The sequence below is a fragment of the Falco rusticolus genome, chromosome Z (assembly GCF_015220075.1).
Source record: "Falco rusticolus isolate bFalRus1 chromosome Z, bFalRus1.pri, whole genome shotgun sequence".
Lineage (NCBI taxonomy): Eukaryota > Metazoa > Chordata > Aves > Falconiformes > Falconidae > Falco > Falco rusticolus.
The window spans coordinates 56,103,334-56,125,730 of NC_051210.1; the positions used below are offsets into that span (position 1 = coordinate 56,103,334).

At 39.4% G+C, this 22,397-nt stretch overlaps 1 protein-coding gene across 1 annotated transcript in view; it reads right to left on the bottom strand.

The window, feature by feature from the left end:
• Positions 1–22,397, bottom strand: part of DOCK8 (dedicator of cytokinesis 8) — an 89,313-nt gene that overhangs the window by 48,908 nt on the left and 18,008 nt on the right. The window contains exons 2-14 of the mRNA XM_037372637.1: positions 20,546–20,648; positions 16,169–16,344; positions 13,067–13,138; positions 9,620–9,743; positions 9,188–9,400; positions 8,593–8,678; positions 7,972–8,038; positions 7,575–7,724; positions 6,864–6,944; positions 5,885–6,044; positions 5,139–5,278; positions 4,812–4,905; positions 3,478–3,640 (exon numbers count right to left, since the gene is read on the bottom strand). Of these exons, the coding sequence (XP_037228534.1) occupies positions 3,478–3,640; positions 4,812–4,905; positions 5,139–5,278; positions 5,885–6,044; positions 6,864–6,944; positions 7,575–7,724; positions 7,972–8,038; positions 8,593–8,678; positions 9,188–9,400; positions 9,620–9,743; positions 13,067–13,138; positions 16,169–16,296 (1,478 nt within the window). The 5' untranslated portion in view covers positions 16,297–16,344; positions 20,546–20,648. The remainder of the gene's footprint in view (positions 1–3,477; positions 3,641–4,811; positions 4,906–5,138; positions 5,279–5,884; positions 6,045–6,863; positions 6,945–7,574; positions 7,725–7,971; positions 8,039–8,592; positions 8,679–9,187; positions 9,401–9,619; positions 9,744–13,066; positions 13,139–16,168; positions 16,345–20,545; positions 20,649–22,397) is intronic.

The following is a 22,397-nucleotide window of genomic DNA, read 5'->3' on the forward strand; positions in this document are numbered from 1 at the left end:
GAATCGTGTGACAAATTAAGCAAAGGACAGGGAGGCTCTGCAGAGGGGTCTGGACATGCCGGACCGATGGGCCGAGGCCAGCTGGATGAGGTTCAAGAAGGCTCCGTGCCGGGTCCTGCACCTGGGTCACACCAGCCCCACACAGCGCTACAGGCTGGGGCAGAGCGGCTGGAAAGGGCATGGTGGGAAAGGGCCTGGGGGTGCTGGGTGACAGCTAGCTGAATGTGAGCCAGCAGTGTGCCCAGGTGGCCATGAGGCCAACAGTGTGGCCAGCAGGACAAGGGAAGGGATTGTCCCCATGTACCTGGCACTGGTGAAGCTGCACCATGAATACTGTGTTCAGTTTTGGGACCCTCACTGCAGGAGGGACCTAGAGGTTGTCCACGCTCAAAGGCAACAAAGCTGGTGAAGGGTCTGGAGCACAAGTCTTCTGAGGAGCAGATGAGGAAACCAGGGTTGTTTAGCCTGGAGTAAAGAAGGCTCAGGGGGAACCTTATCACTCTCTACAACTACCTGAAATGAGGTTGTAGGCAGGTGGGTGTCAGTCTCTTTTCCCAGGTAACAAGTGATAGGACAAGAGGAAATGGCCTGGAGTTTTGCTAGAGGAGGTTTAGATGGGATATTAGGACAAGTTTCTTCACTGAAAGGGTTGTCAGGCACTGGGACAGGCTGCTCAGGGAAGTCAAGTTTCTTCACTGAAAGGGTTGTCAAGCACTGGGACAGGCTGCTCACCAACACCCCTCCCCCCACCACACACACGCTCTCCTCTACCTACCAACCCGCCTCCCCCCACCACACACACCTGAGCCACCATTCCTGAAGGTATTTAAAAAACATGTAAATGTGGCACTTAGGGATGTGGTTTAGTGGTGGACTTGGCAGTGTTAGGTTTACAGCTGGACGTGATGATCTTAAAAGTCTTTTCCAACCTCAATAATTCTATGATTCTAAACACATTGGCCTACGTTCCCTAACTATGCTTTTGCTCACCAAACAAAGCACTGGCATGATTGTATGGCAAAAATGTCACACATATGGCTAGCTGATTCTAGCTTGTGGGAAAATGAGATGCTTTCAATGGCACCGCACAAAGTGTTACTTCCTGGATTCCACCAAGTTCCAGACTCTGCTGTTTCATAATGTTTGCAGAGCTGCCTTGACTGATTTTCTGGGGAACTGTTGCTGGAATGCATTAACAGTTTCAGTTGGCAACTCCCTTTTCTTGCTCCAAATATGTTTATTGTCACAAGGCAGCCAAAACATGACTTAGCATTTCTGTATGTTTTCACCATTTCCCCAGTGTATCTATCTAACTGTCTTCAGTGTTTTATTTGGTATTAACTTACTGAGTTTCTAGTTCACAGCATAACACTACTTATGGCATGTCAGTTGTGTCATCACCATTGATTCATTAATTAAGGTAAAGATTAATGAAGACAATTATTCTTTACAGATATTCTCTATATTATTACAAGTTAGCCTGGACAGATCCTACTTCATTTTGTTACCACAACTTTTACATAGGGTGAAAATCAAAATAGAGCCCCAAAAGCCTGAAAAGTTTAAGCATACTGGGTGTGAACTCCTGCTCACAGTGCAACTGTTGAGCTATAGCAAGTGTTTCTTGCAATGTGTGTGTGTGTGTGTGTGTGTGTGTGTGTGTGTTCAATACAGACACCCTAGGAACTGAAGGATACTGTGGAGACACCCAAACTTGCTTCAGGAGAAGCACAAATTAATTTTCAGCATGGGGGCTTTGATATTCATGATGTCTGGCTGTGGAAGTTTACCTTGGTGAGAACTAAAGAGAGAATATTCTGTGCAGACTCAACTTTCTAGCTCAGCAACACAGGGGTTGCCAATGCTTTTAATTTTCAAAAACTGACCTTGAGACACTATGAGGCTGCACACTGAAGCTGACATGTACTACTCCTTACTGTGGCCAGAAAATTACTAGAAAGTTAAAACTCTATCTTATTTTTTAATTAAAAAAAGAAAAGGCATAATTACTCAAGCTCAATTACATTTGCTCTTTCAATTGTATAAAAATTACTTCCCCTATATAAATGTCTGCATAAAACCCCTAAAAACTGAAGGGTGAGGGGGCGGGGGTGGAGGTGGGAGGCAACATTCTCTTCTCTCTGATACACAGAGAAGACAGAAGTACTATAATACTCTGCGTTTTAGTATTCTGGTGCAGAGAGCCCAAATAAACTGCCCTCAGGAGTTTGAATACTGCAGATTCATGGCACAGCCCAGAGCTAACTCCTCCAAAACTTCTAATGAGGCTTACCCATTTCAGGGCTGACATCACACTGCAAGTTGTTATCTTAAAATAAGACGCCACTTCCTCCTCATGCTTTTCTTAAAAGCTGAGACCCAAATCCAGGTGTCACCAACAGTGCCACTGGCTCTCCAGTTCCATGAAGGTGGGGAGCACCTCCTCAGGATAAGTTAGTCTGCAGTCTTGCAGTTCTTATCTGTACTGAACCACAAGTCTTGCCCTTCTCTTCTGCCCTCCTGGGTGGAGTCAGGTGAGTGGGTGGGAGAGGTGGCTCTTTGCTGACCTCTGCTCAAGAAGTGAATAAGCTTTTAGATCCCTTTATTCAGCATCCTCATTCTGTGATTCCTTATTGATAGTCACATTGTTGCCACTAATGCTGTTCAGTACCTAGCCACTGTTCAAGGGATCAGAAAAGTCCCTTAGAATAGCATCAACTACTGTCATAAGAAGTATTCCGCTTTACTTCCACGCCTTCACTAACACAATGGTCGCATGTAAGTAGTATTTCTGCATCTATAATACTGCAATACACCTGTTCTGAATTATTGCGAGTTGGCTGTTACCGGTATCACTGCTCACTAGCACTACTACGCTGCACAAACATATTGAAGTACATGCTTTTGATATTCATTCTTCTTGGAGACTCGGACGTGCCAGACCACTAAGAGATTATGAGAATTGCTCAGCTGTGCTACTGAACACTGTGGCCTCCTTGAAACCAGCATAGAGCAAACTTCAGAAAAGAAACAACATAGCTTATGGTGAAAAGTACACAGAGCAACACATTACTTCTCGGATGCTCAGATGACTCAAGAGTAGAAACCACCCACCGCAAACATCTGCCAAAACTGTTAAAAATTATAATAAGATTTACTGAGAAAAAAACACAGAAGAGGAAAGGGATTTCTCTCTCTCTCAAATCTGTAAAATCAATGAGAGCTGTTAGGGGTTTTTTTGGACATTTTAGAAACATTTCCAAAGGGCAACATAATTAGATTAGTAAATATACTATAGAACATCCTGCAGGCATTTTGTCTTATAATGGTTAGTAAGATTTAATGATCAGCCTAAAGCATAATCTTTAACATTTTAATAAATATTCTTAGTTTTTATTTCTGGGGAAAAAAATCTAAATCACAATGATTTTTGAAAATGGATCTTAAGAAATAAAAAATATATATGCTTTCTCTTACCTATAAATGGTATGGGGAACATAAACTTCTCTAATTGGGAATTCCAAAATCTCTTTGTGAGGACGACTACGGTTTTCTGGAAATGGCTTCACTGGTAGTAATTCTGGTGTCAGACAATAACCAAGGCTTTCTGGAGCTGGAGAAATTTCCAGTTTAAGTGTTCCTTAAAAAAAAAATAAATCAGAAAATTTCAGCAAAAATATAAAAAGTAATCAATGTGTAATAAAACAAAAAAGAAAATAATATGTGAGGTTACATAGCAAAAGTGCAGGAATGAGAACTGGATCTTCAGCTTGAAGGCTGCATGAGGCTGAAAGTATAGGTGTAGAAAGATACACAGGAAGTAACATACACACATCCCTACACATCAGGCCAATATATAGCTCTTTATGTCTACCCTGTACGATTTCAAAGAAACAGGGAAGAAAGAAGCGATGCTATATGCTAGGTTGATGTTCTAGTATCTTTCCCACACAAATAATTCAAAATTTGTCTGGGAGACAAATAAAGATAAAAGGGCTGCTGTGTAATACAGTTGTCTTTCACTCCCCCAGCTCAGGTTCTGCTCTGATTAATCTCTGTCAAAATAGACACCACCCACCAAGAAAGCCAGGCTTCCTGTGGTGAGCAGTTAAACAGTTAATACAGATAACATTTACCCAAGTATAATTAGACTTTAAATTCTGTGTTGTGATAGGTGAAAACCATTTGAGGAACTCAGACTTGTCATTTCTGGCAACCAGCTAAAAAGGCAAAAAAACTTTGCACTCAGTTCATTTTCTTTAAGGTCACTCTACAACCTGGAGGACCTTGAGCTGTAATCCATGTAAAATGGAAAAACAAGCTGGTCAGGTTTTTTGCCAATAGCCAAACACTGTCTCTGCTTCTCTACTTTGTTAACTATCACTGACTCAGATACCCAAATGAGATGAAATATGTACACATTTTAGTCTCCCTCTGTAAAATATGACCCGTTTTAAAATGTTGCAGGGAAATAGTAAGGATCTTAGAAATTTACTTTAAAGCACTGTCTTCAAACAGTTTGAATAATAACAAAAGAGATCCAGTAGATACACTGTAAATTAGGGAGGAAAGCAAATCATTTTATAATATCCAGCTAAATATAAATCTCCATACTCACTCATACAGAAAAAAACCTCAAAAACATCTGTGCTTAGGTAGACACTGGGAACCCAAGAAGTTCCATAATAGCACATACTATAGACTTAAAACCCAAGTTAATTACATTTTGGGGTTGGAAATTACAGAACAATTTAGGGGAGAAAAGTACATATATCCTTTCCCAAATGAATTTTCCAAAATGAATTGTGTACCTGGTAAAGTCTTAATTCTTCTCTGCAAGGAAGATGATCTTTTAAAATCAGCTAAAAATTTGAACAGATCTTCATCACTGAGCCTGTCTCCTTCCTAGAAAGGAGAAAGACAAAAATCAGTACTTTTATAACAATACTCCAGAACACTTGGAAAAGCTTGTCAGTGAACCATATCCTTGAGGCATGCAAAGCAAGCGGGTTACTGCCTACTTGACAGCAGATATCCTCTGTCCTCACACAAGCATCACTGGTAACTTTTCCCAACACAGTTCACATTACATAGACGAAAAATGTCTTAGGCAATCAGAAATAATGATTCTCCAGTACCTGTTTAAAGAAGGTGCTGAGGGTCAGAGAGATTGTTTTGAAGTTTGATGCTGGATAGCTGTCCTCTGCACTAAGACTCCTCTCAGAAAGTCGTCTTGCCTGTAGAAGTGTTGCCCTCTTGTCACTAGTGGATCCTTTCCCTTCAAAGGGAAATTAAACATCAACATGCTTTGTGTTGCTTTAGTACAAAGACCATCAGAATACACAAAAATCCACAACTTCCCAGCAACATCAGAGGACAGAGTACCTAAAACATCAAACATTCCACTACTTTTATTTCAGCCTATGTGAAATAGTGGAATGCTAGGACACACCTAGTGAAGTGACATTATTTCTGTTGCAGAGCACAAGCTTATTCAAATTTTTAGTTCATGGGTATAAAGCACTTTGGTCAATGCTGTTGATCAATGGTCCTATATACTCTAGAAGCTAAGGTGATACGTATTTTGCTTGCCCTGTATTGCAAACAAACTCTATATAGCAAAGGGAGTTTTACTTCTACGAGCCAGTCTTCAAAAAAATTCAGGCCTAAAACATGGAAGAATATTTAGCATACATAAAAATAAATATGCAGAGATGAAACAATAAGCATATTAAGTTGTATTTGTACCACTGAAAAGAAAGGCTGAGAAGATACGACTTCGAACGTATTGTTCACTCTTGATGCCAGAGTGAATGACGTTTTTTCCTATGCACAGTCCTACCAAAGAGTCACTTTGCATTAGTTCGGAAAGTTAGACAACTACCGTTTAAACTTTCAGCTTCAGGTATATCTCGTTCAAGTGTGGAAAGGTTGAAGTAATTAGTTAGGCTTATGGGAATCCAGGCGAATGGCATTCTGTATTTCCCCAACCGCTGACAAAAGGATTCAGCTTGGGATTTCAGTTTTTCAATTTTTTCTTTTGTCTAAGACAAAGAACATAACAACTGTTTAAAAAGCAATCTGTTATTTTAATGCTACTATAGATAAACAATGGAAATTACATAGTTACAGTTCAATAAATAATTTGTATTCTTATCTCTTGTGTTTTCTTTGCTACATCACTATTATGATCATGGTTGTTTTGATTTGTACATTCACTTCTCATTTCTTTTAAATGAGTTCATTGTCATTATAGAAAAAGAGAATACAGATCTTTTTGCAGTGACGCGCAAGCCCACCATGAACAGTCACATTAAAACTTTAGCAGGTTCTAATTCTTTCATCAATTACAGAAACAATATTCTGCTGAAAGTAATATTCTAAAGCTGAGAGATGTGTGGAAGTCCAGCAAACATTGTCAGTCTGTTCCAGGGAGGTAAATGACTAGGAATTTCTTGGATAAAGTTCATGTAATTTATGGATGACAGCACTGAACTGGCCACATACACACTACAACAGGTTGTTTGCCAATCCAAATCAATAACATGTCTCTGAGGTACAAATATTTCTGCTAATGCCACATTGCACTGTCATCTCCATTGCTCACTCCTACTTGCTTCATGACTCAAGACTTCACCAGTGTTAACTTCCAAAGGGGTCAGTAACGGAAGTGCACCTTGCTTTCTCATGACTTCTTGCTGTTGCTCACAGACACAAGACTGCTTGCAACATGGAGGCACCAGCTGGCTTCCTTACCAATGTTCTTGGTATTCTGTCCTATTCCAAAATAGTCTGATCTTTCTCTGTTTTTTTCCTATGCATGCATTTTTTTATCTAAACACTCTTCATAGTTATTTACTTACCTTGCCAGCCTCACTTTCTTTAAGAACCATGTAGGGTTCTGCACAGTCTCCAATTTCTCCTTGCTGAAGCACTTTTTCTATCTACAAAAAGCAGTAAAATAAGATGCTAACAATGGAAAAATATCACACAAACAGTAATATGTTGCTTCTCTAGCAGTATGAAAAAGCCTGCCTAAATGTGCAATAAAGAATTCTAAAAACTGTCTTTATGGAGAAACTGATACAAAACTTCCTCCTAGTTGTCTATCTGATTTGTTAGAAAACAGAAAATACATATGTGACAACACTGTCAATCAGGAACTGCTGTGTTTTCATTGAATTAGGAAAATTAACACATTCCAAATGAAAAAGTTCAAGCTAACTCAGTTTCCTAGCTAAATAAAATGACACGAAATGTTCTAAACCAAAGCCAAAAAACCTTCCGCAGAACGTAATTAAAATTAAAAAAAAAAAAGTCTTATTTCACTTAACTTTAAATTTCCCTTAGGCAGAGACAGGTAATTCTAGATACTTAGTAGAACTAGTAGAACACAGGGTATCAATATAACTTCTTAGACTGGGAGTGAGATATACCAGTGGACACCTGTACTGTTAAAATATATCAGAATTCATCTCAGTTACAGAAAACTCAAATTTGTCAGCTCCAGGAACTCAGACAACAGGCACAGCCAGGAACAGGAAGAATAGTGTTGAAATGGCACTGTAACATACCTTTATTACTAGGTATATATCTGACGAGGGGTAAGTGACAGAAAATACTGCTGATCTTGCCTGAGTAGACAAGTCAATGGAGGGTGTATGAGAACGCAAAAATCCTCTTAATGAATCAGGATTGAGGTCACAATGAAAATTTTCTGAGATCTTGAAAAGAAAAAGAATTAAAATGCATTGCAAAGCAAAAATGCATTAAATTTTGTTTTCAGATAAGTCAATAGTAACTAGAATTACAAAATGAACAATTGCAAGTGTCACTTTACCTGAATAAAAAGAATGCTGGATCAGTCAGCATGTGTGAAAATGCTGCATGTTTTTTTCTAAGTTTTCCTAAGTTACTACTCCAGAGATAAAAACCAAGCCAACTGAACAAAAATATTGTGTGCACACTTACCTTTTTTCTTTCTTTTATATCATAGAGAGCTATGCATGCAAACAAAGGTTCGATCTCTATATCAAACCTGTTAAGGAAAGACACATGGGACACTGATAAATACTGCACCCTTATGCCTGTGTACAATAAGAACTGAAAGGGCTACGTTTAAACTGGCACTTCCATTAGAAAACAAGGAGAAATATTTCATTCCAGTCCCTAGCTCTTTCAAAGTGTGAAGGATTTTTTCATTAGCGCATTTTATTAGATGATTTCAAGAGGAAAGGAAGGGAATTAAATCGCATGCAATGTATTTTCTAAATTTGTCAGAAAGTTGGACATCAATTAAAAACAATCATAACTTGATTTTTTACTTCTGTTATCAAGTCCAGTAGCATGTACAGAGACCAACTCAGTGTGTTAGAAAAACGTAATTTGGGCTCATTCCCAACTCCTTTTCACCTTGACAAGTTAAAGACTCCTTTAATGATGGATAGAAGTAGTCCTCTGCTACACTAAAAAAGAATAAGCAGGCATGTAAACGCTTGCTGAACAGGACAGCTGCAGTGGTGTAACGGGGTCAGCAGCAGTGCCTGGGTATGAACTGAGAAACAGCAAGTGAGGCCCGTGAAGGATACTTACTTCAGAGTCTGCAGCTTCACCAAAATCCTGTTGCCCAGATGTTCCCTTGGGCGATCAGGCACTGGCCGTATCTCCACTGCATCCTCCTATCATTAAACAGTTATTCTAGTCGTACTGAATTAAAACAACTGTAAATTTACATACTTACATAAGACTTTATGTGACATTAAATGGGCCACTGCTACAGACCAGCATCTTTCCCCATTCAGCAGGCATTTCATCTCTTCAGAGATGAAAGAAAATTGGTTTTTATTTCTGAATATTTACATCTGCCATTTATACTGAATATTTACATTTCTGCCCCCCCAAGCAAGCGTTACAGGGAAGGGTAACACCCTGACACAATGCTATCACCAGCATGAGGAGGCTTGGGAGGGGTATAACAAAGCCTCAGATCTGTGTACAACCCCCTGAATGCATATTCAAGGTGGCTGACAGGAGCCCATGGTGCCATGCCTTCACCACGTTATTATCCAAGGTAGGTTTGTATCCAGGCCACTGACCCTGGTTTTCAACCGTGGTGCAGCTTTAACATTAAATGTGCTGGGACAGCCAGCTCAGGGAACCCTGTGGGCCAGTCAGCCTCCGCACTCACCTCATCCATGGAAGGGTAGAGAGCGAGGAGCTCGGCGTGCCTGTTGGTGCGCCGTGCCTCCTCGTTCTGCCTCTCAAACTCCTCGGCGCTGACATGCCGCAGCAGGTTTTCCAGGCGGGGGTCCGGCTGCAGGCTGCGCAGGTCAAAGTCGGAGGCGGCGAGGGTCGTCCTCGAGGCCTCCTCAGGGAGTGTGTGGACATGTTGGGGCCCCACCTGTGGGAAAACCACAAAACACTGATCTGTGGCTTGGGCACTAGGGTGCCAGCAAACACCCTGCGCTTGTCCAGCAGAGCTGGCATGAACGTGACCTCTGCTACGAGGCCTAACACAAAGCATGGCTCTCTGCTCCATGCCATTACAGAGATCCCAGGATCCTTCCTTTGGGGAAAGCTGCTATATCTGATCACTTTTCCCAAAGTAAAGAAAATGTACCTGAAAGTTTGTATTGCTGGAATCCAATGTTTCTGATTCAAATGTTTGTTTTTGAAGCGTCTTGTGAAAATTTTTTCGGGATCCCTTGTTTTTCAGGCTGCAAGTATCTGAATTTCCTTGGTTCCTTTCACAGAGAAGCCCAAGCAAGTCAGCATGAGCGGGAGTTAAAGGAAAATAAAACAGAAAAGACAAATAATAAAAAAAAATACTAAGCAACTGGGAACATTGTTGTGCAAAAAAGCAGCATAACACAAGTTTTTATGCAAAAATGTGACATTTCACAACATTTAATTGTTTTATCACACCACTACAATCCATCATGTACATTAAGAATGGTTTTAAAAGGAAGAAAATTAATTCAGGTCACTTTTGCATAGACTGTGAGCCTGAGACAGCAGCAAAACCTGACGTAGGTACAAATCCGGCTCTGGGCTCCTCAAAAGACACAGTGATGATTTCAGTGACCTTAAAATCATGGATCAGGATCACTTCTCTTGTGGCTGGCTCTTTGCTCCTGCAATTGTACATCAAGAAGCTTACTGCTCTTGTCCTGGACCTAGCTGGTATCCCAAGTTAATCACAAACACAACCTACACCTTTCAAATGATGCCTCCTTTTGAAGAGGGATATTTCTATGGCTAAACATAAAGCTCTCTGCTGGCAAATTCCCAAAGTTTTGCAGGAAGGTGCCAATTTCAAGTTAGATTTTTGTGGCCGATCAAAAAACCCAGCAGGTACCCTGAAAAAAGATAAGACGCATGCAGAGCTCTATTTATTCTACCTTAATATGGGATTTTCTATATCCTTTGATGGCCTTTTTGCAATCAGCCTCCTTAGTTACAGTATCCTGATTCATCCATTTTCCTTGTAACACTCCCAAAGCAATGCCTGAACATCAGAGTACTTTCATGAGGATGCCATGATAAGCAATTATTGATCAGGGAGACCTCTTTTTACTACATTTTGGGACTAACTGAATTATATGCTCCAATATGTTTTTATTTTAACTGCATTTTAATCATTTACCAGTTCACTGCAAATGAAAACTGAAGTAATAAAAGAGACAATCCCAGCTTTCCTTGGATGTGACCTTGCTTTGGAACTGCTTTAATCACCCAGAATGAAAGACAGAAATTCTGCATGAGTTTACTTTAAGATATTTCAGCATCCAGAAGAGGTTTTGTTGATTATTTTTTCACTATCTCTGGTGGCAAACAAATGATTAATGGAGAGATTTATGTACCTGAGATGACATTTTCCCGATAGTGTACAAGCTATGCTAGAAATGCCTTTCCCCTAAAGAATTCTTTGAAAATTTATTTATATTTTTTATTTATTTTGAAAATCATAGTAGCAGTTAAAACCCACCAAGAGGAAAACCCTGCTTTTAGTGCACGTCAGTTTAATGGCCACACACTGAATTAAGAAAATGGGAAGGAAAAGGAGGAAAGGACCACTGAAAGGAGAAATTGACAGGCATAGGAACAAGCCTCACATTCAGCCTCTGGCAAAAACACAGGGACCCCTCAGCTGTGTCCAGGCCCTCTGCCACATACCTCTCTGCCCTGGGGCACAAGGACCTCCGCTGCTCATGCCACCCAGTGAGGATTCTTCAGTCTCCTGTTCTGAACCTTCACATCCACAAATGCATGAAAGTCACTTACACACTCCTTTAATTTATAGCTCACCAGACCATATGTTCAGCAACCTGCCCTATGAAACTTTGTCTCCCAAGCAGGCAACTACAGATTTTCCAGTCCTTCTCAAAACAAAGGAAAGCTTTCTACAACTACTTTTTCTCACTTCTCTCTTGATGTCTTTTCTTCCTCTCATATCTGTTTTGAGAATAGTGTCCAAGCATAACATGAGACTCCCAATAACAATCTATCAGGGGTTTATGTGACACTGCAGCATCTTTTACACTTTGCAATTTTTAATAACTTGCTTGCTTTTTTAGCCACAGCAGTCAAAGCTCAGCTCTCTAGCAGAGCCCTTAATCTTGTTTACCACAGACTCAACTGCTCAATAAAGTTTTTGAATGCAAATTTGCCTTACCTGAATGAATGAAATACAGTAAAATACATGACAAACCTTTCCACACATGTGTATTTCTGTGGCTCCATTCACATTTCTTCAAGCACACCTAAGTGCAAAAATAGCTACGTTCTATTTTTCACCTCACCTACTTTACTGCTCACTCCCTACTTGTATGCACAGACAAAGCTCCCTGCTGTTTTTTTGCAGCATGCTCAGAAGAACACTGAGTAAAAGAGGTAGTGCCTGTGCTCGAGTGGTGCAGGTGGAGAGCCTGCAAAACCCACTAGCTTATTTTTGGTAACTCACTGTGCAACAGTTCTGAGAAAATAAATTTCATCAGCACCCTTGGAGGAAGTCCTTTAATAACCCTCAGCGGCTGCTCCGTCCCTGCACAACTAAACAGTGCAATTCCTTTACAATCATGCAAATCAACCCATAATGCACTGACCACTGATGTACATCAGGTCAGAAAAACAGAGAGTAGCAAGGGTGGGTGAAGGGGCACAATGAAATGGCAGCAAATAGGCCAGTGCTCTACCATTGGCTGCTACTGCTGCTTCTCAAAAACATGGCATGAGCACAGGAGGGTATGAACAGGAAGCAGTGCAAAAAAGTAGAGCTCTGAAAACCTTTTTCTGAAGAACAGGACGGGTTGATGGGGAGGGAGGTGAGCTCCACTAGCACAGCGAGAGTCTGGGGACAGACACACACACAACCCCCACAAGAAAGCACTGACTGAGAATTCCCTTCACATTTAATACATGAAATGGAATGAAATGAAACCATAAAATTAAATTAAAATAAAACAAAGGAAATTAAGTCAGTTGTAATGACTGCAGGTCCAGTTCTGTGTGTTGAATTACACTGACCCCAAATACAGAAATCGTTTACTGATGTAAAACAGTAAAGTTGGATTTTACATTAAAAATTCCATGAATACAGTCAATCACTACTGGAAAAGCCCATAATCTTTAGGGTTTTGCTGCTAGCACTCTTTTGTTTTCAGACACCATTAGAAATCAGTTCATGTTGAATTTTCAGGACATGGAGGGGAAAATGAAGCACATACAGATGTAATCTTTATCCCTGTTACATTTCTTTTTCGTGTGATCAAATAATAGTAGCATTCCTGATTCAGAAAAATCATCATTACAGACAGGTGATGTGATTTTCTTCCCAATTATTTCCCAGAGAGCCTGATAATTAAAAAGCAGATGTAACAGTATTTAGCTATGGCCCACCAGCTCAAACAAAACAATAGTTTGACACATACTCCTGAAAAGTTAGTTCTTGCCTTCAGTCACTGATTCAAATAATTATTCTTTAGGATTAATTATAACACCATGCATCTCTTCTCTGACAAATAAGATGCAAGGTATTTTCTATTTTGTTTACTTATATGTAGCTTACTTTCGATTTACAATGAGCCACTCCCGGATATATGTCTGAACGCAGTCTCTGACATGTGAGTCCAGTTCAACCCTGGGGAAAAAGCAACACATTGTAAATATACCTTTTTATATACTATCATACCTTAAGAACAAAGAAAGTTATCGAAACATGCTATTTGGATAAAGGCCTCTCTATTAGTCCTCTCCTGTATATTTATTTTACTACTAAACTACTATTTGAGGCTTAAAGAATTTTGTGTACTGCATTAATTCCCTGATGCAAGTTTTCGTTACTGTTTATAAATTAAGAAACATACATTTAACAGAGGTAACAGTTTGTCATACTATGCATTTCATTAATATACGACCGATGTTGCTATAAAATACAGCAAAATAAAAGAAATTATATCAGGTACTCATCTTTTTGATTTTCAAAACCTGATTACAAGTCTCAGCATATAGAGGTATTATTCCATAGTCATCAGCTCCTGAACTCTTACAAATACATAGTCTCTTGTATGGTTTTGGTGTTAATTTTTTCTTTCTCATAGAAATCAAGAAAATTCCAGAAAGGGGCCCTGAGCTTTTAATCAGATAGCATAATATAACTTTAAGACCTAAGAATATGTTCTAATTTAATTTTATGACTTTCAATCAAGTCTCAGTTAATGTAGGGGGTTGTTAGTGTTGCCTGATAGACTGGCTACTGGTTGGAACTGAAATATTATAAGCTGAAGTTGATGACTGTGAATTTGCTTCATAATGTTGTAGCATAACTCCCCTATGCCTATTCTAAAAAATTTTAGTGACCTGTGCCAGAATCACTTGTTATGTCGTCCAGTCCAAGGAGTAAAAGAGTAGGATACATGTGGAATGCAGGAATGGGTGAAAGTTATGATACTTTTTAGCACTTTCCACCCAGAACTCTTAACAGATTTGCAACCGATTACCAAGACCAAGTAGCAACTGATTTGGGTTCATGCATGCACTGCAGGATCAAGCCTTGGTCGATAACAGACTGCTGTGTGTCCCTGCCACTAGTGGACTGACATAGCTCATGGTCACTTCCTGCATCTAGTTTCAGGCGGGATGTATGTTTCCAAGCAGGCAGGACATTAACCCAGTTTGGTTGATGATATCTGTTTCCTGCTCTGGGCACACAAAGACACCACAGACTGCATCACCTGCAGGCAAATCTTTGGTGCATGCTCCTCCTGTGCTCTCATCTTCCCTAACACACCTGGCCATCCCTGACCAGGATTTTCTGTGAAAGCACTAATATCAATGATGGCAGTGTGAACAGTTAAATGAGAAGCTGCTGTGAAAAAATCTGCTGCAAGCGTATTTGTTGGTATTGATTATTTGAACTTTGCCACAGACTCCTTACAAAACCGTTAATGTCACTGTGTGGTACAAATCAGGCCTAAAACTGATTGCACAGCATGACTTTACACGTTCTCCTACTGGAAAAACAAATAAGTGCTGGTTTAAACAGCAAGCATGCTAGGAAGTCACCTTGGAAATAACGAAGAAATGGTCATCTTATTTTTTAAATCTCATTTCAATTTTAGAGAGTTTTTTACTATTTTTGTCCATCATTTAAAGAAATGGGAACTTCAAGCAGCAAAATATTCTGTCTCCCACATTCATTTTCTCTCCCCCATCCATAGGGAAACACGAATTAATGATAAAGATTGGAACATTTTGTATGAGTAACTTCAAGTGAAAATCACCCTTTGTGCAAATGCTACAAAATCCTCTAGGAGCTGTGTGATTCAAATTGTTCTCAGGTGACCTAGCATGGCATCTGGTCTCTACTGCTTTTGCTTTCCTGAACTTCCTGAGGCATGCATTGCGCCAAGAAGGAACTTGCAGGCTGAGACCTTGCTCAGAGGGAGGGGTTCTCAGCTAGTCCACAGCTGGCAAAAATCATATAAACTGTGGTTCCTGCTTAGCCTCATTACATTTGGTATGCTGGGCAGAAAATGCTGAACAAATAGCGCTGTTATATAGGGCTTTAGTTTATACGCTGGCTGTAAGAACTCTTGCAGGAATGGAGGGGGATGCAGGTCTAACCTGTGAGCCAGGATGCCACAAGCTAAGGCTGTTTGTCCCTTCCGTGTTCAGGTTCAGCACAGCAGAGAATATAGACTGTGCTGTTCATTTCCTGAACGTACTGAAAGGAGCCAGCCCCCCACCCCAAACACCTTGCATGGTTAGCTGTCTTCGCAGACATAGCAGTTTGGGGCTAAACTAATGCTGACTTCATGTTGATCTGGCTGTTACTGCTTGCAAAACTCTGTAGGCCTTTGTGGTTCTGCTTGAAGGTACCATTTACAGCAAAACAGTCCTTGAAGAGTATTTTGTATACAGTGCATAGGACTCTCCCAAACCACATGAGAAAACCCTTCAATACATCTTCTTCTCATTCAGAAAAATTCTGTTGTCCATAGTTTGCTTGTTTATCAAATCAGCTTAAATACTTCCAGAATGGCTGAGCACCAATATCAACACATGCTACCTATTTTAATTTAAAAGCTGTTGGAAACAGCGGAGTTGTATCTTCAATGTGAGCCTGAAACCAAAAGTGATTCCTATACTAGAAATTTAAAGGTTTTTTTTCCCCCCAAACCTTGTTTAGTATGAACTATTTCCCCCCATTTAAGCAAGAAAGGTACTGAGAAATAGATGCTTAAGCGATCTGATCAATGCCATGTAACACGTAGCTGGCAAACCCCTCTGAAACAAATCCCCACAAAAAAAAAGAAAATAAAGCTCAAACCTCAATCCTATGCTTACTACATGATTAGAATTGACTTTCATCTCTGGGATGACAGCTATAAAATTATTTTTTGTACTACCCTCCTGCCCTCCTTTAGTTCTCTTCCCTGTCTATGCCTACCTCATTTCTGCTATAACAGCTAGCTCAGGAAGTCATGTAACCACTTGCATAATTTTAAGTGTGCAAACAGGCCTAACATAATCGATGGCAAAGTTCAGATGTCTGAAGTTCTGCATGTGCATAACGAATGGATGGATGGCAGACTGAGGTGTCTGGATCAACATCTTCAAAACTATTTTTAAACTTGCAGCATTTCTGAGGGAGAGAGAGTCTCCTTACCCATCTTCTGGCATAGCAGGTTGCAAAGTCCTACATTCTTTGGGTGTAAAGACAACGTCCAAGTCATCTTCAGGGAAGTCACCAAGTTCTTGTGCTAGTTCTGAGTCCAAGTTGTTCAGCCGTGACATTAGGAAGCCTTCAAAATCTACTGGGTCTACTGGGTCATAAAAAGAAGGCTAACGGAAGAAACAGAGGTGTTTATTTTTTTCTTAGTAATGTAATTTAGGCTTATTTACGTAATTCTTGTCATTTTCCCATTATTTATTAAATATCAGAAACAAGACTTCTAACTTTATGTACAATGCCACCCACATTTAACACAGGGAAAAGTTGCTAATGAAAGATTCAGCTGAAAAAAAGAAGGGGAACAAAGAGAAAAGTTTTAAAACACAAAGAAGAAATGGAAGATACTAAATACAATTTTGCACCTATTTTCCCTGTTGAGCTTTCCTAGATGCTGGTAGAAGGAGGGCTGACTCAGGTACACCCTGGATGCCCTCAGATGAGTTCAGCTGGATGCCCATGAAGTGCACTCAGTCCCCCTTGTCCAATCCGTGGTATTAAACAGAGTTATGAAAAAGGCAGCAGTGAGTAGGAACAATAGAGGATAAGGGCAGGTGACCAAAATGATAGTGACAGGCAGCGCCAGCTGGCAGGGAGCTGCCAGTGGACTCTACAGCACATGTGATGAAAGGCACTAGCAATAACGAGGCCAAGGCAGTAAGTCACGGAAGCTATGCTGAGCTAAGGACCAACTTATAAGCACCATGGCTGCCACTGTAAAGATGCCACTCATTTGAGGTGCTGTGCCTGAAAGATACTGACTATATGAAATGCTGTGTGCTTTTGACCCTTACAAAGCTGAGAGCAAGATATACCCAAAATCATAAGAAATTATTAATTTCCATCTCTGAATATTACTGGTTTGCATATTATTAGAGTTTTAATTGTATTAGCTTTTTCAAGGGTTAGTACAGTTACTACACAAAAGATTACATAGAACTACTAAAGTCGTTGTTGCAAACCTTTGATATCCACCATTTCTACAGCACATGGCACTGCATCTTGACAGAGAGCAGTTGTATCTGATTACATTTAATCAGCCATACTTACAAGAACAGCTGATCAGAACAAAGTTAAACAAGTACAAGCTCCGCCAGTTATACACGCTACAAAGCTGTCTGACTTTTTTTATCTGCTTAGTCTCAAAAACAGAGGCAGAAAATCTTGATATGGTAGCTAGAAACATTCCATGTACACATAAATGTGACTTCATATGTTAAAAGCATATGTTATTCTACATATAGATAAAACTGAAAATTACTTTACTGGCTATATAGCCAACAAAAATAGCCTGTATATGTCTAGAAAATAAACATTTGCCCAGTTGACTACAGAGACCAGCTCTCATACTGTGAATTTTCTTGTCAAGTAACAAATAGATCTAAAAGCTACAGCTTTTACTATAAACTTTTAAACTATAGTTTATGTTCTGTGAGTTCCAGAAAGTATGAGAACATCCCAGCACAGTAAAAGCACAGAAAAATAATTAGAGCATTAGGATAATAGCACTGGAAGAACTTAGTCATTAGGAGGAAGAATTCCAGCAAAAAATAGCTATCAAATCATCCTTGTCTGTAAAGAGCAAGCACTGCACTGATTAGCCCAAACACCTTTCCCAAGACTGCCTTCTGAAGCTGCCAACAATAAATAGTCTGAACATAGATCATATAATCTATCTCTACAGTGCTGTTGATGGGATGTGGGGAAAATAAGGCACCCAATGTCCCTATCAACACTGCCTTTATATTCAATGTTACTGTGGCTACTGTCTCATCCAACACACGTTCTGGAGCTATACTCCAGTGTTCTTCTCCGGAAATAACATCTGTGGGCTAAAATCAAGAAATCTTCTCTCATTATCACTGAATCCTACTCACGCAAGCTCTCACGGAAGTTGGCAGGATTTTTAACTAAGCATGAAATGACCTCTGCACATAATAGTGTTACACCCACAACATCAGGAATTTTAGCTCAATAGGACAATAAGGAATTCCACAATTTATGAAACATGCAAAGGTTCGTAACATGGCAAAGCTCTGGATAACTCTGAACTAAAATGGCTTCCACATAATACGTAACGTCAGTCACTGTAAATAGAAAGATGAGTTAAAGGTGATTAGTGGCAAATACGAGTTTTGGAGCCTTTTTAGTGTTCTGGAAATATAAGTAAGGAAGTTATTCAGCTAGTAAAAATTCAGAAACATCTTGCAGAAAGAAGCATATTTAGAAGAAATGTACTAAAACATCTAGGAGAAGCAAACCAAATCAAACTGTTGGAAAAACCAGATGTAGTAAATACTCCTGCAAATGATGTAGTAGAGACCTTTGAACACAATCAGCCACTACCCCCTGCACCAGGTTCCTCTTTTGTAGGGAAACTGTATTGGTCTCTGCATAAATAAAGACTCTGAGCTCACCCCTCTGCCTGTGCATTTATGGGATCGACCAAATTCTCTGAAAACGCCTTTGGAAAAATCTCTCTCTTTCTTTGCTCTTTTTATCCAAAGGGAAAACCTAAAACTGATAGTAATTCCAGCAAATCATAAGGCAGGCAGCTGAAGAGATACACTGTGCTGTTAATAAATTTTTAGGTTACATACTCTCTACAGTTTGTGTCTACAGTAGTGCCGAACATACTGGATCAATGGTTATGAGTAAATAGTGACCTTTATTAGCTATTGATTTTTTAATTTTCAGCATAGACTTGAATTTCACTTACCATACTGCCAGTGGGTAAAAAATTACACGGTAGTATATATATATCTCTATGAAAATCTACTAAAAAAAAATAATTCACAAAAAATTAAAGCAAACCACAGCTCAAAGTATACAGAAGTATATTACATCTTTTCAGTTGCTGAAGATGTCATGTTTTGCATACAAAATATTTTTGCTTAATACAATCTCATTTTTGATTAAGCATTGCACTTCCCTTCAGAAATCATACTTTTGCATTCTGACAATCCAATGCATTTCATTATGTCTTCTAATTTTTCTAGTTGAAGTGTTAATAATAATCTTTACTCTCTAGAAATGTGTGCTTTTGACTATCATATAGCAGACACAAATTTTAAAAAGATGGCGGAAAAGGTAAATGCATATGGAAGGTAATGGTTTCTCTAACAATTGGTGCAAAATTACTAAAGGAAACAGAGGTACTGTTTCAACTGAGAAGCCAACACTCCTTTTCACACATCATACAAGTGTGCAAAACAATTACTCTACAGAAAATGCCACAGATCATTACTGCAAACATACCTTTTTAAGGATGATGGTTTACAGGCATGTAGATTGTGACAGCACACAAAATGGCAGCTACGGCGTAATACTCGGTAAATGAAACGTTACCAAGTTTCTCAAGAGCAAAAGCAGTTGTCTGCATGTAGAGGAAGGGACCCAGCCTCCCCAGGCTGCTTAACCACAAGGAACAAGTTAAAACACCAGAGCATTTCAGATTAAGGAAGTGAGTACTGGCGGGAGGCCCTGACACACAGGAAGTAACCGCTTACATCTAGTGCTTTACAGTTTTCACAATCACTGGTGCACAAAGACTTCTCCTGCTTCTACTTATCTGGCCTCCCAAAAATAAGAAAAATTTAAAAGCATAGGAAGAAAGAGAGTATTAAAATCTTAGTCAGTTTTATTTATGGCATAGTATATTTGCAAAATACCCATCTTCCTGAGAGGCAGTTAAAAAGATCTGGCATTTTCCCCCTTGTCATAAGGGCAGTGTCATATGGTCTGACTTCTTTACAGGGGGATTACACATGGAAGGCTGAAGATGATTAGGAGACACATAAGAGTTGACTCAATTGCATCTATGCCAATCAGGGCATACTCGGGCATTTCTCCCTTAACATGCTTGCTCTACAGCACTGAAAAACAGGTCAGTGTGCTGTCTCTGCTGCTAGCTCTTGAAACTGCATATTAAGCCAAGGTAACTGAGCCTCTGCCTTGCTTTTTTTCTCTTTATTCACTGACTTGCTTTTGCAAATCTTCTGTGATCACCACACAATGCATTTACTTGATGGAGCTGAATGTTTCTGGCAAGAAAAGGATGTAACATACTCCAACACTCACTAATTAACTTTCATTTATAGCCGTATGCAGAAAGACTGTCTATTTCAGACTCCAAGGACCATCCTTGGTTTTTTCAAAGGCATATTTCCTCAGGTCACCAGGGGATATTTTTAACAGCCTCACACAGGAGCTAGTGGAAAGCAAGGCAGCTTAAAAATACCACTCAATTTACCCTAAAAACATTAAGCAATGCAGATGCCAAACCTGTGTAAAGAAGGTAAACCCAGAACTTACCAGATGAAGAGTACAAAAGCCAGGAGTACTCAAGCTTCGTTGACAGAACTGTGCAAAGCCTGGTTGGAGGGTAAATTGCTTTCTTATTTCTGCAGAGGAGTGCCTTCAATTAAGAAGAGAAAACCCCTTATAATTACAATTATCCCCGTACAAATTCCAAATACTTTATCCAATTTAGCCTCTTGTCCCAGTGTTTAGAAATGTATTTTGATGATGTTCTAGACTCCTCTTGTTTTGTAGTTGGTGTAATCCTCAAAAAAGACTTGCAGGCCAATATAATTAAGATTCTGACACTCTTCCAACATATTTCTATTGTTATACTGCAGTCCTTGCAACTGGGAAAGGCTATGCAAGAAATAATAATCTTGCCCTTAAGTGAAGCGTGCCTGCAACCTGTACAGCAATACTTGCAGATTCATTTCTGCAAAGCTAAGATACAGGATAATAGAGCAGAGAAAGAAAAATTAACATCACAGAGGCAAATATTTTAATAAACAAGTAACTGACTGATGGGTAAAAACAAGATAGGACCTCTCACTGAACAGTGTAAGGACAGACTTATCTTAATAATGCAGTTTGCTATGAAAAGACAAACCAAAGCATGAATTTAAAAATCCGCCTATACTGTATCAGCTGAACATTTGAGGAAAAGACTTCTTAACTGCTAATTAATTGATTTCAAGGGAGCAGAAAGAGGCCAGTACTGAATTCTTCAGAAATCCCAGAGTGATAGTACAGTTGCATATACCCAATCTGAAAATTCAGTAATCGGAGTAGCTTGATCATTTTTCATAGGAACAAATCAATTAATAGGTAACATGATTTAAGAATAATCAGCCATGAAATGGTAACAAAAGATTTACAATATATTTCACCATGAATGTTCAGGACAAGATTTTTGAAAGAACAGATGCACTTAAGCAGATTCCAAGTAAAAAAATACCCTGCAGTCCACCAGGGCAGCCAACAGGGAGGCAGGAAAATACAGAATTAAGAAGACTGTCCCTTCATTATGAGATTCTTATCCAACTCCAGCAAGAACTAATAGGCATCTTAGAATTACCAGATGCCACAAGACAGTTTGCCTGTTTGGTCTGCACCTTCTCTTTTCTGTGGCCTCTTGCTTTCTATGACTGCTATACCAATTCTGTATCACCTAATCTCTTACCACTGCTTTTCTTAACAAGCATGACGAAAACCTAAACTCTTATCAGTGCAATTCTGCTCATGTTAAGAGACAAGCATCTCACAGAATGTATTAAAGGTATTATAGGTATTAAGCCTGAGTTCTAAAATAAAATATGCATAAATAAGAGTAGTTGCTTATAGGTCAAAAGCCCACACCAGGTGTGAGAGGGACATGCAGGCAGCACCACTTGCAGACAGAGCAAAGCCAGAGTTATAGAGAGCCATTTGGAAGAGAAATCCCTACTTGTCAGTGGTATTCCAAAAATCAGGCAGGATGGAATGGGATTTTTTTAAAGTTTATTCAATAAGCAAGGTGCCACGTAGGGGAAGTGAGGAAGTCTGTGTGTTCCTTAGGTCATTGTTGCCTTATTTTAAAAAGAAAAGCTGCTTACATATCAAGGTTATTGTTACTCATCTTCCCACTGCAAATCACTGATCATGAATGTGTGTGGCAAAGTATAACACAAAACTCAGATTATTCAATTTTTTTTTTTTCCTTTAAACAGTTGGTTTCTACCCTGTGCAGAAGTATCTTGCTGCTGGTCTAGATAATAGATGTAGCAGCAGATGTTGGTTTAATGTATGTAAAAAGCTTACATACATTAAAAAAAATGTACATAAAAAAAAGTTACAGTGTATTGCAGAAAATGCTGCTGTAAACAGT